General features: G+C 40.1%; 1 protein-coding gene across 5 annotated transcripts in view; it reads right to left on the reverse strand.

Moving 5' to 3' along the window:
• Positions 1-15,897, reverse strand: part of Mdn1 (midasin AAA ATPase 1) — a 143,603-nt gene that overhangs the window by 101,017 nt on the left and 26,689 nt on the right. For 3 of the 5 annotated variants that reach the window (XM_013510771.1, XM_013510769.1, XM_013510774.1), the window contains exons 10-17: positions 13,622-13,815; positions 12,504-12,585; positions 8,529-8,624; positions 6,944-7,056; positions 5,547-5,695; positions 4,458-4,518; positions 1,783-2,018; positions 864-967 (exon numbers count right to left, since the gene is read on the reverse strand). In XM_013510771.1, coding sequence (XP_013366225.1) covers positions 864-967; positions 1,783-2,018; positions 4,458-4,518; positions 5,547-5,695; positions 6,944-7,056; positions 8,529-8,624; positions 12,504-12,585; positions 13,622-13,815 — 1,035 coding nt within the window. The remainder of the gene's footprint in view (positions 1-863; positions 968-1,782; positions 2,019-4,457; positions 4,519-5,546; positions 5,696-6,943; positions 7,057-8,528; positions 8,625-12,503; positions 12,586-13,621; positions 13,816-15,897) is intronic. The other 2 variants (XM_013510773.1, XM_013510772.1) reach the window with 1 other exon arrangement.

The following is a 15,897-nucleotide window of genomic DNA, read 5'->3' on the forward strand; positions in this document are numbered from 1 at the left end:
AGTGCTTGTCTATCAGCATGACCAACCTTTTTTTTTGGTTTTTTTCTCCAGTACCGGGAACCGAACTCACGACCTTGCACTTGCCAGGCAGGCGCTTTTGCCGCTGAGCTAAACCCCCAGCCCCCCAACCATTTAGTTTTGTAAAATCATGCCCAGAACCATGGCAGCAGTAACACTTCAACACTGCTCACCTTTGCCATAAATCCTAGGACTCTCCAATTTATATTTTTCAGTTCTTTCCCCCAAACTATCGTCTTAGTTCTGCTCATTAAGGTCCAGCCTCCTGTCCTCCTACCTGCAGTCTGGGTCACATCCTCACCAACTTCACTCTGTTCTCCTTCCTGGTTAACAGCAGACTTGTATACATGTTACATGAGTCTCAGGAGATCATCTCACTCTCTCACACACACACACACACACATACAGAATTCACTACTTGGCCTCAATTGTAGCTTTAAAAATAATAACTGTTCCCATGAAAACCTCAAAAACACCACAAAGGACATTTTAACGCCCACCCCCTATTCTTACTTAAGTGTTCTCTAAACCTTGGAACACCACAGCCCTAAGAAGAATTTTTAAAAAAGAATACGAAATACAGCAGTACCTCAGTTCAAGAACGCAATTCTCTTCATGATTCTGGTCGCAAACCGAACTGGATGAGAACCACACCAAATTCCCCACAAGGTCAAAGTTGAACCTAACTACTGAATTTGATTCTGTTCTCATCCAACTTGGTTTGTGACCAGAAACATGGAAAGAATCCAGTTCATGACTGGAGGCTGCAATATGGTAACCTGCTAGGACCTTGCATTTTGTATCAAGTCTATACTGTATTCCCTTAAATAAACAAAGCAAAATACCTCTACAAATGCAAATAACAGGGAATTTTCAGTCATTTTCATCTGTTGTTGGGCATGGTTGAGTCTAAGGCCAAATGCTTGCCATTTCTCCTTTAGAAATGCCCCTACAAAAGAATAAAGGTGAGGATTTACATTTTGTGTTGTTAACACTGCATATACAACTTCAAAACACAAAAATTATACAAGAATGTCTCAAAAAATTTAAAAAATTAAGCATCTTGTAAATGATGTAAAACCAACAAGGATGTAAAAAAAAAAAAAAAGCAAACATACAAATGCTATTTACGAACCACTATGATTTTGGGCTCACTTTTATGTCTATGTATATACATTAATTAATTCATTCACTCCTACAACATCTCTTTGAAGAGGTTACTACCATTGTATAGAAGAGAATGCACAGAGAAATGAACCTAGCTACCAAAAACTCCGTGGTCGTGGAATCTAGCTCTTTAACAGCGGGCTGGGGGCCTGGGGGTTTAGCTTAGCAGCACAGTGCCTGCCTAACAAGCACACGGTCGTGAGTTCGATTCCCAGTACCGGAAAACAAACAAACAAACAAAGCGGGCTTTTTGCGCCGGGGATATAGCTCAGTGGCATAAGTGCTTGCCTGGCAAGGCTGAGGTCATGGGTTTGATTCCCAGTACTGCCCCATCCCCCAAAATAGAAAGGTCTGTGGATGAAAAGAGGGCTTTTTGAGAGGAAACATGACATATTGACAACTAAACAGCAAGTATCTATCAGCGTGACCAACCATATATTTTTGTGGAATCATGCCTAGAAGCATGGCAGCAGTAACAGTTCAAATCTGGCCACCTTTGCCATAAATCCTGGCAACCTCCAATTTGTATTTTTCAATTCTTTCCCCCAAACTTTCTTTTAGTTCTGCTCATTAAGGCCCAGTCTCCTGTCCTCCTACCTGCAGTCTGGGTCAGAGTCTTACCAGCTTCACCCTCTTTTCCTCCCTTGTTAACAGCAGACTTGTGCACATGCTGCATTAGTCTCAGGAGATCATGCCACCGCTTCTGCCTGTAACAGGTCTGTATGTGCCCCAGAAAGGTAAAGTTTTGTTTTTTGGAAAACGTCTGCACAAAGAGTTCCTCAAATGTCTCTCGTAAGGGCAGCCAAATAAGTTTATGGTCCACAGGCTTGTAACTGAAACAAAAGGTAAATGTGATTCACAAACTTCTGAAGCTAATAATGGAAATCAGAAGGACAGCTCAGCTGGGCACAGTGGCACAATGGGAGGCCAAAGCAGCAGGATTGTAAATTCCAGCCTGGGCAATACACCAAGACTCTGTCTCAAAGAAAAGCTGGGGATAGAGCTCAGTCCAAAATCCATGGGTTCAAACCCAGAGAGTCCACACACATACACACACACACTCAATGAGATGATTCTCAGCATGTGCACTGAAGAGTCAGATTCCAGAGAGTGAAAGCACGAGAACTTCAAACTTGTTTTTACCTACCTATACAATATGCACCTACACATCTGAGAAAGACATTTCTTTATTCCATTTATGCAACAGAAATTTACCCAGCACCTATCATACATGTTAGGTACTGAGCGAGTTACCAAGCCCTTCTGTTCCTATGTAGCTTATAATCTACAAACCAAGATAACAAAAAATACATCTACTATAAAATAGCAAGCAGTGGTTTAAATATTATGAATGTAAATAAAGTAAAGGTAAAATAGGTGTCGGAGTATTAATAATTTGATTATCATAGTCAAGAAAACTGCTAAGAACCACTGGGTGTGGTGGTGCACACCTGTAATCCCAGCACTCAGGAGGTTGAGGCAGGAGGATCGTCCTGAGTTCAAGACCAGCCTGGGGTATAAAGTGATCTCAAGACCTACCTGAACTGCATGGCAAGACCCTGTCTCAAAAAGACAAAAAAAAAAAAAAAAAAAAAAGAAAAGAAAAGAAAGAAAGAAAACTGCTAAGAAAAAAATACTTCTAAGACACCCAAATTAAACGAGGAAGTGAAACGTAAGGTATCTGTGGGTGGCAGACGTCACACAGGAAATGGCAGAGGGTGCCATTCACCACTAAGGGTTGACAAGTGTCTACCAAGATGCAACATGAAAGGAGGGGGCCGAAGCTCAGCAGCACATGCAAAGGAGGAACAGAATGTGAGGAGTGCCAGCCCTGGCATATGAAAGGCCATACAGGCCAAAACAGAGCCTGTGGGCTGCCTAGAGAGGCTAAGCAGTCCGTGAAGAGATCTGAAGAAGAGAGTAATGCCATCTGATTCCATTCTGTGGGATCACTGTAACTACGAAGTACAAAGAAATTAAATGCGGTTGGGGGAGAAACAGAGATAAGACTAATGCACTGGACAAGGCAAAAACAAAGAAATAGAATGACAACAGTGGAAATGATAAGAAATTAAACAAAACACACTGGTCATTTAAATAAAACTGCAGGTCTTGAAAATAGCAGCATAAGTGGGGTGCAATACAACAACGGTGAGAACAGCCAGCCGACCTGATCTGGGGTTAGGACAGTGCCTGAGGGAAAAGGAGGCAGCCAGTTCCCTCGATTGCTAACACTAAGCCAAACAGCCCATTCAGACCCATGCTCCTCAGCACACCTCTAGCACAGACAGTCTCCCCTTTTCTTTTCCGCTTTCAACTTTTTTCTCTTCCCTGTCTTTCACTTCCTGTATTTTGTACTGTTGACCTCTTTTTTCTTGTTTGTTGTTTCTTGTGACTGTTCTCTAACACTATTAACTGTCTTTTCCTCAATAGGACTGCTTATCCCACATCTCTCCTCCTCATTGGCCATTCATTAATTTCTCAAAATTTTTTGCTCATTCTCCTACTTCCTCTACTTTTAGTAGTAATGAAGGGGAAAGCCTGTCCAGGATGCCAAACAAGACCAAGCGGACATGTCTGGCAAGCCCAATAACAGAACACTCCTTCCTTTGTCTAAATCCCTGTCTTTATTGCCTTTGTGTAACTGATGGCATTGTAACGCAACTTCAAACATTATGGGACTTCTTCCTTTGTGTAACTCATACTCATTTAACTGATGGCCTTGCAATGTAACTTAAGATTGTTTAAACCCCCTCAGCAAACCATGTTATCACCCAACTATCTAATCACAATGTGCCATATCTGTATTTATACCTCCCCTTTTGCCCTCCTTATAAAAGCCCCCAAATCCCACCAGGTGGAGTTGACTCTTTGGGAGCAATACCAGTCAAGCCCACCAGTGTAAATAAACTGCCTCCTAAACCTTCTCGGTGCCATTTCTTCCCATGTTTGATCGCTTCCTATAACAGTACAACTACTAAGCTTTATGAATCTCTAGATACCTACCTAACTTTACACTACCACTGCTGAATATGTTCTATTATGATAAAGATGTTCCATGTAGTAGATACTTCCCGTAGGTCAATATTTGGGATGTCTTAGCATTCATACTATAATTATAAATCTGTCTTGTATGGTTAACTTTGGTACATTATTAAACCTTGGGATTTGTCAATATTCTCTTTCTGACCCCTATAACTGATGCTGATTTTATTACTATAGTCAAGGTGAGAGAGAAAAACTTATGAAAAAAACATGTAAACCGCACTCACCCCCCAAGCAAGTCTGCAGTGTCACTTTGTTGATTCATATTGACAACCCTCAGACGGTGGCCTTTAAAAAAGAAAGTAAAAACAAAAGAATTATTCCAAGCATTGCAGGGCTAATAACAGCCAGAGTACTCCTTAAGAAAACAAGGACAGTGCCAGGGATGTAGCTCAGAGCCTGCCTGGCAAGCATGAGGTTGTGAGTTCAAGTCCAGGTTAAAAAAAAAAGAAAGCAAGGATATGGCACAGCATAAATTTTTAATGTCAATTTCCTGTTGTTGTTTTTAAATGGTTCTGGGGATTGAACCCAGGACTTTATACATGCTAGGCAAGCACTCTACCACCGGGATATATATGCCTAGCCCTCCTCTCACAGATTCGCAACGTCAAAATTTCAAAAATTTCATACAACCCAGAGATATACACACAGAATGTGTCCATGCGTACACACAGAAAAAGATTTACTTTGGGTTTCCTAGTTCAGCATCTAGTAACTGTAAGTATCTAAAACAATCAGGCACAGTAACACACACCTATAATCCTAGCACTCTGGAGGGCTGAGTCAGGAAAAGAGACACAAATTCAAGGCCAGCCTGGAGTTACATAGTGCGTTCAAGGCCAGCATAGAGAGAGACTCTGTCTCAAAAAACAAACAAGCCCCTCAGCAAGTCCATGGCTATAAATCAGAACTAAAGAAATATCAACTATGTATATTATTTGACCATCAGAAGAATATACTTTTAAATTGTCCAATTTGCTTAACTAAATGCAACATGTAGAGTATAATTCAATTTCTTTCAAAACAAAACATTTATTTGTAAAGCATAGATTAGAAATGTTATTCAGAGGGGCTGGAGATATAGCTCAGTGGCACAGTGCCTGCCTGGCAAGCACAAGGTCCTCCCCTCAATTTCTGGTACAAACGGAGGGAGGAACAAACGCACAAAGGAACATAGTATCAATCTGTTAACTTACAGGGAACAAGATGTGCAGTACAGCCACTTTTTAAACTGGTCTTTAGAATCACAGTTAATTAAGAAAAAATAAACAAGGAGTCTGAAATGTCTGGGAACAGAGTTCTTTCCTAGGAGTTACCTGTAATATGAGCTAAATACTGGACAGTAGACGTTTTGCCAGTTCCAGTCTCTCCCACCAACAATACAGGCTCCCCTTTACTGACACACACTGCAAGCTGTTCAATGAGAACAGAAGAAGGCCGCGTAGCAGCAAAAGTGAGCTTCTCCCTAGGAACAGGAAAATGGAGTTTAAAAGCCAGAGTGAGTACTTGGGTACAGCTCAGGGGCAGAGCAAATGCCTAGCATGCCCCAAGTTCAATCCCCAGCAACAAACCAGAGCTGGTTTAAGTAAACAGATTTTCGAAGTCCAACGAACAAGAACTAATAGCCCAGAGAAACTGTCTTCCTATTACAACAATTCTTATAACACATAAATTGCAAAACTAATTCACTCTGTAAACACTGAGTAGTCATGTATCAGGTAAGGTGCTAGGCTCAGGAGATTCACACATCAGTAAGGCATTATTTGTACTGTGTATCTTCAGCAAATTTCTCCACCTGCTTTAACTTCAGTTTTCTAACTAGTAAAATGTAGATAACAACAGTACCTAGTTGTAATAGGTTAATAATCTTCCCCCAAAGGTGCAATCTACCAAGAACCTGTGAATGTAACTTCATTTTGAAACAGGATCTCTGCAGATTCAATCAAGACAAGGTCACACTACATGGGACCTTAAAACCAATGTCTGGTATCCTTACAAGAAGATTTGGAGACAGAAACACAGACAAGTCATGTGACCATGGAGACAAAGACTAGAAGGATACAACTGTAAGCCAAGGAAAATCAAAACTGAGAGGAGCCAAAAGAAACTAGGAAAAAAATCCAAGAAAGAATCTGTCCCTAGGCCTTGGAAAGAAACAGTCCTGTCAACAGCATCTTGATTTCAGACTTCTGGTCTCAGGGACTTGGCGGGACTAACATCTACTGCTTACAGCCACCAAGTTTGTGGTAACTTGTCATGGCAGTCCCAGGCCACTAGTAATACCCATTCATGGGATTACTACAACCATTACATGAAAAAGCAAATGCAAAGCACTTAGCACAAATCAGACATTAGTATGTTTATACCTAGAACTCAGAATCTTCTATAATCTTAGCCTTAAGGAATTTACAGATTAGTGTGAGAACCTGAATTTTAGCTCCGCCTTCGTCCAGTAAACTCACTATAGTGAGGAAAATCAGATTCTAATTGGGATTTGCTAATCCCAAGTCTCTTACACTAGTGGCCTGCATCACTTCACCTATTACTATATGGTCACAAAATATACTTTGGGAAAACACTACTCCATATTACAAAGCACACGGGAAAGACCCCAGCTGAGGGCATGTTTGGCTCAGAGACAGGGGCTGGACTAGATCTCGTATCAAGCTTCTGAAGACCACACAGTGCAAAGGCAGGCAGAACCCCAACTTACTTCTGTACGTGAACAGCCTCACTCTGTTTCCGAAGAAGTCGCGCTCTACCTACTTGCACATCTAACTCATTGATCACAATTTCTGGTTTATAAAGTTGACAGAAGAATTCAGCCTGCGTAAGGGAAAAATTTAAACTGAGTACAAATTCTCAATGTTCTCTGAACATTTTCTTATTCATTCATTTTCTTATTATTTTGCCTAATTAGCCCTCTACCAAGAAATACTCTACTTCCAGGATGGGCATTAGCTTTCAATCAAAGTTAGGTTTTGTTTTCATCTTTCAATTGAAATGGTACTTTTTACTCAATTAAATAAGGCTCTGCTATACGTGATATGAAAATGTTGACATTTTAAAAATTCTACTCCTAACATATTTGTTAAAAGTATATTTTCTTCAATTATGCTTTCCTTTGCTTTAAATTTCTAACAGTGCAGGAAGTGATGATCCACCTGACTACAGTCAAAGCACAAAAACAGACTGTGGCAGACACCTCTGGCCAATAGCTATTCATCACTTCCCTTGTCACAAACTCAACTCAGATTTTGTTCAGGCTTGCAATAACAGTGAAAGTGGAGAAGTATTCAGGGGAGCCCCTCCCAACCGAAGAGGCTAAACACTGATCAGTTTAACCAAACCATGATGGCTTCATTTCTTCTTGGCTACATGATCCATATATATGTATCATTTAACACACTGACAAGGCCATAATTCATATGTCTCACAGCTGGGCAGCTCTTGATTTGAGTGTGTCATGTTCCCACTGGTTTGGCCCAAAGGTGGGGTACAAGCATGACTGTCTTACTGGGTAGCATGGGACAATCATGCATATACACCACCACTGGTTCAAGCCAGCAGAAATGTGTTAAGTCCTTTTCAGTAGAGTGTTCTATCACCTGCAGTCAAAACTAAGAAATAGCTCTACTATTTCAATCCCTGACATAAAAGTTTTTACTCATCATTCAAGTCAGAATGCCTGGTATCTGTCTCGAGATGAGCTCCAGACATTTCTCCAGCCTCCAAACACATCATGTTGAAAAGCTTTCTCTTCCAAAAATATTTCTGTGTGGTGCCAGGGGGTTGAACCTAGAGCTTTGTACACACTAAGAACACTACCACTGAGTTATATCCCCAGCTCAAAAGTACACTTTGAAATAAAACAACAGTGGCATAATATTAACAGTGTCAGTTATGTACACAAGTAGTTAATAAACAGATATGATTAGTGCTATTTTTTCAACTTTTCTGAGGTTTGAAGCTATTCAAAAGAAAAACAAGAAAAAAAATCTGTACAAGATGTTACTAACACATACAGTCCTGAATCTAACCCACAAAATAAAACAGCCACTGAAACACTGGAGAGTACAGTATATGTGACACAGGGCGAAAGGAAGCTCACTTTCAGAATGTAGACCACATGGTACTACTTAGCTGGGGATATCAAAAGTTTCATGTCTGTAACGGACAGTAACAACACCGCCAACATTTATGCCAGATTCAGCATTGCAAAGCTATCCCAGGAAAGCACAAACAGCAGCAAGCAAGCTAAATTCTTGCTGCAGAGTAGTAAAAATAGCACCACATACCTTTTTCTTAGAAATATTCAACTTGCTTCCAATAATTTCTGCTATTTTCAGTTTGCTTGTATGCTCAGAAAGCATTGCTGTGAAACAGTCCAGAGCCTATTAAAATAACCAAGGTAAATGCCAACTGATTTTTAAAAAAATACATTCATCACAGAGCATCACTATACTGGCCACGAGAGGAAAGATCATAAAATTCAGATGGAACATTTCTGCAGGACTGAAGGGAATACAAATAAGCTACAACTCTGGACACAGGTCTTTAGTATAAAAAAGACACAAGACATGCAGGATTTATTGTTAAAACATTAGTTAAATTAGAAATAAATATCATCTAATTTTGCAAATTCTAACTTCATGCATTGCATATAAGATGGGATAAACTGTCAATGCTGACAGAAGACCAATCATTGTTTCTAGCAGAGGGGGAAAACCATGGTATACAATAGGGAGACCCCTGGATCATTATCCTAATCTAGCACTCAGTGACAACCAATAGGCCAACCAAGTATGTCTTCTGATGCAATGAAATACAAAGTACCACCAAAAGGAGCCATGATGCAATGAAATACAAAGTACCACCAAAAGGAGCTAGGTGCAGTAGCACACACCAGTAATCCCAGTTACATGGGATGATGAAGCAGGAGGATCACCACGTCAAAAACAGCCTGGAAAACTTAGTGAGACCCTGTCTCAAAGTAAAAAAAAAAAAAAACTTTCTCTTGTAATACTGGGAATTGAACCCAGGACTACATTCCCAACATGTTTTGTTTTATTTTGAGACAGGAGTTCACTAAATTGCCAAGTTACCCAGGCTGGCTTCAAACTAGTGATCCTTCTGCCTCAGCCTCCAAGTGTTGAAATTACAGGCCTGTGCCATCATGTTCAGCTCAAAATAAAATTTTTGAATGGGCTTTTAGTTCAGTGGTAAAGTGCTTGCCTGGCATGCATGATTCCCTTGAGTTTAATGCCCAGTTCTGCAAGAGAAAGAAGAAAAGAAAAAGCAGCCAAAAATGGATTCTACCCCAAAAAAGTTAAACTTTAAAATGCCAAGTACTCCTTTAAGCTTCTACTTAGATGTTACAAAGATTAAAACAGAGGCAAGGACACCATTACTGTGGTATAATTAAAAAAAAAAAAAAAAAAAAAAAAAACTTCCCAGTCTAGTAGCACATGCCTATAATCACAGCACTCTGACTGAAGGAAGAGGATTGCAAGTTTGAGCCCTGCTTAGGAAACTCAATGAAACCCTGTCTCAAAACTAAAGAGAGGGCTGAGGAGATAGACAGACAGACAGACAGATACCCATTTTGTTTTTGTCCACAGTTCTTGGCATAGAACTTTATTCAAAAAAAAACAAAACAAACAAACAAAAAAAAAAAAAACCCACGCAGAATCACCCAGGTCATATTTGTTTTTATTCACAAAAAATCTTTTTTGAACAACACCTGAGATAATTCTAACCACAGTAACTCACAGTAGGCCCTTGAAGGGAGGGGCTCGCCATGTCAGAAAGGCCCAGCTCTGAACAGGAGGGCTGAAATTTTCAGCCCCACACCTGACCTCTGAGAAGGGGAGAGAGACTGAAGATTGAGTGTAAAACGCTGAGCAATGGCAATAAGGTCCCAATTACATCCTGGACCCCCAAAGCATGGAGACCTCCCTGGCTGATAAACATATGATGCACCAGGAGGTTGGCATACTCTGTAAGAATGGAAGCTCTTCTACTTAGATCCTGTAAGACCTTGCCCTGTGTGTCTCTCCTTTGCACATTCCTGAAATGTGCCCGGTATGATATACTAATTGACAGTATACTGCTTTCGGTGAGTTCTACGAGTCACTCTCCCGAATTACTGATCCTCAGGGGAGTCCTGGGTACTCCCAAATCAATATCACAAGCTATGAATATCTGTGCTCCTCCTACAGACTTGGTTCTGAAGTGAGGAAGTCTTGTGGAGGACTGAGCCCTTAAGCCTATAGGGTATAAGCTCACACTGAGAAGTGTCCAAATGATACTGTATTAACTGCAAGACACCAGTCAGTGTGAGAGCAGTATAGAAACAACCACGGAGAGCCAGATGGTGAAACACAGCCTAAAACAAATGGTCTGATGTCTTCAACAAGGTAGTACGCTTACAGGGTCTTCTGACCTGACACTCAGAGTCCTTAAACCTGCATGCATAGAAAGAGCTGTACAAGGATACATATTAAGGTATCAATAGTGCCAGGCAGTATTTGGATGTGGAAATGTGTTTTCTCAATTTTGCTTTACTATAGCTTCATGCTTTCAACAGTACATATATATTGCTTCTTTACATAAATGTTCACAGTAGCGTTATTCACCAGAGCCAAAAGGTGGAAACTACACAAATATCCATCAACAGATTAATGAAAAAACAAAATGTTGCATATGAATCCAATGGAAAATTATTCCATCCTAAAAAGAATGAAACATTCATTCATGTTACTACATGCAGTGACCATGAAAATATGCTGGGTAGATTAGCCCACTCCTGGAGGTTGTGAAGAGAAGGAAATAAGAATAACAGAAAAAAAAAAAAAAAACACTGAACCATATACTTTAAAAGGGTACATTTTAAAAATATTATTCATTTTCAAGAGATAGGCTCTTGTTGTGTTGTCCAGGCAGGCTCCACATTCCCAGGTTGAACTGATCCTCCTGCCTCAGCCTCCTAAGTAGCTGGGACTACAAGTGGGCCGCCATGCCCAGCTAATAAAGTAGTTTTATGCACACACAGACATACATCCAAACAATAACACTCTTATCACAGCAGTAAAAAAGATAAAATGAATCCTGTAAGTTATTTAAAAAGTTATGAAACAAGTTTATGTGCAAGAGATAAGAAATGTAGGATATGAGAAGAAAAGTTCACTTGAAAATAATGAACAAAAATGAAACACAGCATTTCAGGGTTCTGCTCAGCACGAGGGTGCACCCCAACTGAAATTTCTATCTGCTTAAAGTTATGTTATCAAACACAACGAGATACTGCAAACCATACTGGGTCTCTGTTCTTTCCTCAGCCCCAGCTGACAAAAACCAGAGTACACTGAAAACTGGTTCACGTAGTCAGATCCCACAGATCTTCAAGCAGTACTACTTTTACTATGAGGCGGGTGGGAATAAACCTCGCTTGGTTCTCATGGTATGTGGCAGAGCTATACTTCAACAGCTCTTCTCTCCCACTCAACACATCTTTTCCAATAGTTATACATTATAACTCCTACATATTTCTCTGAAATAAAGACAAAAAGTTCCGTTGAGGTTAAGTAGAGGAATCAGACAAGTACAAATTATCAAGCAGACTAAGAACTTAGAATAGGGGGCTGGGGATTTAGCTCAGCGGCAAAGAGCCTGCCTGGCAAGCGCAAGGTCGTGAGTTTGGTTCCCGGTACCGGAGAAAAACAACAACAACTAAAAAAAACTTAGAATAAAGGAATAAATAATAGACATGTTAGCAACACTTTCTTTCATCATGCTTTAATGGTCTAGGAGTCTTCATTCTACCTTTAATTTCACTTTGTTTTACTCTATCTCAAAGTATACTTCATTTGAAATTAGTAACAATTTGTTTTCAAAAAGTTTCAAGATAACTTTAATTCAGTTTTAACTAGCTAAGGATAATAAACCATACTTAGCCGGGTGTGGTGGGGCATGCCTGCAATCCCAGCTATTCAGGAGGCTGAGGCAGGAAGATCACAAGTTCGAGGCCAGCCTGGACAACTTAGCGAGACCCTGTCTCAAAATAAAATAAGAAGGGCTGCGGGGGTGGCTCAATAGTAGAGCACTTGTCTAGCATGCCCAAGACCCTGGGTTTGATCCCCACTACCATAAATAAACAAAACCGTGTTTATACAAAAAAAAAAAGAAAACAGAAAAACAGGCAGCAATCAGAGATAATAGGAAATCAAAAGCTTTATGGAGCAGAGATTACTGACAAGAAAACTCTATCTTACCTCTTGAAAAATATGTAATGATCCTGATGAAGATGAACTGTCAAAGCTATGAGCAATCCTATTACACCAATTCAGTAGATCCCTTTAAAGCAAAAAAGAAAACTCTAAGAAATACAAGAACATAAGCAAAATATATCAGAATTTTTGGGGACCTCTTAAGTTGGGGAACACCTTATAACAAAGTGTCGCCTTATCTTTGCCAACAGGGAGGAAAAAAGTACTATAAATGTGCCCTTACCCTTAACAGGAAGTCAACTATCTCTCATGTCTCCCCTAAGCATGCAAGGTAAGAAAGTCAGCGAACAACAAACTCAGATAAAAACAAGGGGAGCTGTTCCTTCTTAACACTCACTTCTCAAAAAACAAGTTAAGCACTGACAATAGAGAGCTGAGGCACAGACTTCATCTCACAGAGCAAACGCCAAGAAATCTCATTTGAGACCCTATGAGCCAAGAAAGGACACCCAGGAAAGGAATGTTAGTTCTACTTCCAAGCTTTTCTATAACAGTGTTTTTAAGCTAAAATTAGCATTACCTTCACCACGCTTTCCCAGTCAGTAACTACAGACCTGAAAGAGGGATCTAATCCAAAAAGCAACCCAGAAGTTTAATTTTAAACCTGTTGTTATGCTTTGCGTCCGGATGTCCCCGAAAAGCCTCATTTACTTTTAGATGGGGCTTTTTTGGAGGCTGTGAGTTTGTGATTGATTCATGGTTCAATGCTAGGATTAAGGGTGGGTGACTGCTGTGATTAAGGGTAGGTGATTGCTGGATCAGTCCACTGACTGGATTGGCACCACTTTGATCCCCAAAGTCTAGACAAAAGGGGCAGAAAGAGGCGTGTCTCCTCCTTTCTGCCCCTGTTGCTTCTGCTGTCTTCCACCACCATAAATGTTGCCACCCTGCCACAGAGCCAGCTGATTATGGACTGAAACCTCTACACACTGGGAGCTAAATAAATCGTCCCTCTCTTAACTTGTGGACGTTGGGTATTTTGTCTCAGCAATGAGAGAAAAAGAACTAAGGCATCTGTCATAACCATTTAGTTCTAGCTGTTAAGAACTTTTCAGGGAAGCTGATTCTAAAGTATCAATTCAAAAAACAGTGTAGTGCAGCACCTTAAAGACAATTCTCTTCCCTCAAGGACGAGTTTTTTGTTTTCTTTTCTGGCTTCTAAAACTTGCTGGGGTGCCTGTTCCCATCCAACAGAACTCTCACTCTGACAGTTCTGTTTCACTCCAGTAAGCTGGACATAGATGTCAAGCAAGTGATTAGCTGCTGCCAACAGAGCGGGATATCTTTTCTGAAGAACCTGGCAGAGGGAGAAAAAAAAATTTCAGTGATATTAAGTGCAATGATTTTGAAAAGTACACGTAACAGCCAAAAGGTATGTAATGTTGCGGACAGACACTAGTCAACCCCGCAAAAACGGACTTCTCTATGAAATCTGTAATCTTCATTAAGCGTAAGAACTCATACCCTTACCTGCCCCTACTCCCACTCATTCACTCCATACAAATGACGTGACTTCTTTCCTACCTAGAACTCAATTACCTGGCAATCTTAGTAAGTAAAACAGAGCTTAGGGAGTAGACATCAGATGGCAAAAGGGTCTCCAAGCAATCAAAATATACACTTCTGGGCTGGAGGCAAGTAGTAAAACACCTGCCTGGTTTATGTAAGGCCCAGAGTTCAATCCCCAGCAATAAGAGAGGGAACGTATTTATTCAAGACCAAGAAATTTATCCACTGAAGAATTCTTCAAGTACGAGTCACTGTGTTCCAAATATATTTCTAGTCAGGTTTATTGTATAACTTCTCAGTCAAAAGCGATTTAGAAGCTGGCATGGCATGGTAGTACACATCTATAATTCCAAGTACTCCAGGAGGCTGAGACAGGAGGTTAGAAGTTTGAGCTAAGCTTGGGCAACTCAGTGAAACCCTATCTCAAATTAAATTAAGAGGGGGAAGAGATTAGAAGGGCAGGAATGTAGCTTAGCTGCAAAAGCCCTGAGTTCAATCCTTAGTACTGCTCAAAATACTGAACTCAATTCAACTTTTTAAAACAAAACAGCAGGGGCTAGAGATTTAGCTCAGCAGCACAGTACCCGCCTGGCAAGCACGAGGTCGTGAGTTCTATTTCCAGTACTGGAATAAAACAAAAAAAAAAAAAACAACAAAACAGCAAAGAGGAGTTACGAAGAAATTTAAAGAATAAGTTTTTAGACCAAAAGATGGAGGGAAGAAGGGGATGAAAAAAAAAGCAAGCCAGGCGTGGTGGTGCACACCTGTAATCCCAACACTCAGGAGGCTGAGGCAGGAGGATCATTGTGAATTCAAGGCTAGCCTGGGCTACAAAGTGAGCTCCAGGCCAGCCTGAACTGCATAACAAGACCCTGTTATGGATGTGTGTCAAAAAGACAAAAAAAAAAAAAAAAAGATTAAGATGTGTTATATACCTGTACCAGCAAGAGGAATACAATCACTATGTACTACAAACATATATTAATGAGCATGGTGGCACACACCTGTAATCCCAGCACTCAGGAGGCTGAGACAGAAGGATCATCAGGATTTTGAGGCCAGCATGGACTACACAGTGAATTTAAGGCCAGCCTGAGCGGATGGATGGATGGATGGATGGATGGACGGACGGACGGACGGAAGGAAGGAAGGAAGGAAGGAAGGAAGGAAGGAAAAGAAAGAAAGAAAAAGACATACTAAAAAATAAAAAGTAATTTTTAAAAGCACACCAAGGAACTGCCTTTTATTTAAAATTTAAAGGAACAAAAATGGAATTTAAAATGCAAAAGATTTAGTCCAGTTCACTTGAACAGACATTGGGAATTACTGCAGTACACTATCTGGTATTCACAATACTGGTTCAAAAGATTGATAGGTTCAGTCAAGTTTGTTTGAAAAGGCAAAGAATTATGTATATATTAGAAGTACTTAATCATCCAACACCTTTAAATTACCTTGAAAAGAAATACCATATACTGATTTCAATTTGCATATGAGTCACATATATATACATACACATGCACATACATATATAAACACACACAGTTTACATAATGTGCACATAACTGAAGACCTCACAGTATCATCCCAAGTAGTAGATCTTAGATTTTATTTATATTTCTTACAGAAGAATTTCACAGTGAACATTCTGTAACAGTGTGTGTACAGAAAGCCCCAAGTTCAACCCAGCATCCAAAATTGAAAAACCCAAACCCTAATTATCAAGTTTACCCCTTTAACAAAAATCTCAACTATTTAGAAAGATTCTGAATAGGAAAGTTTATTATTTTTGTTTGGGAAAAGTTCTAAGGAATTCAACCCAGGGCCACCAGCCCTTTTCAAGATTTTTATTGTGAAGCAGGGTCTTGCT

Source organism: Chinchilla lanigera, unplaced genomic scaffold (assembly GCF_000276665.1).
Source record: "Chinchilla lanigera isolate Chin_1 unplaced genomic scaffold, ChiLan1.0 scaffold00010, whole genome shotgun sequence".
In the NCBI taxonomy this organism is placed as follows: domain Eukaryota; kingdom Metazoa; phylum Chordata; class Mammalia; order Rodentia; family Chinchillidae; genus Chinchilla; species Chinchilla lanigera.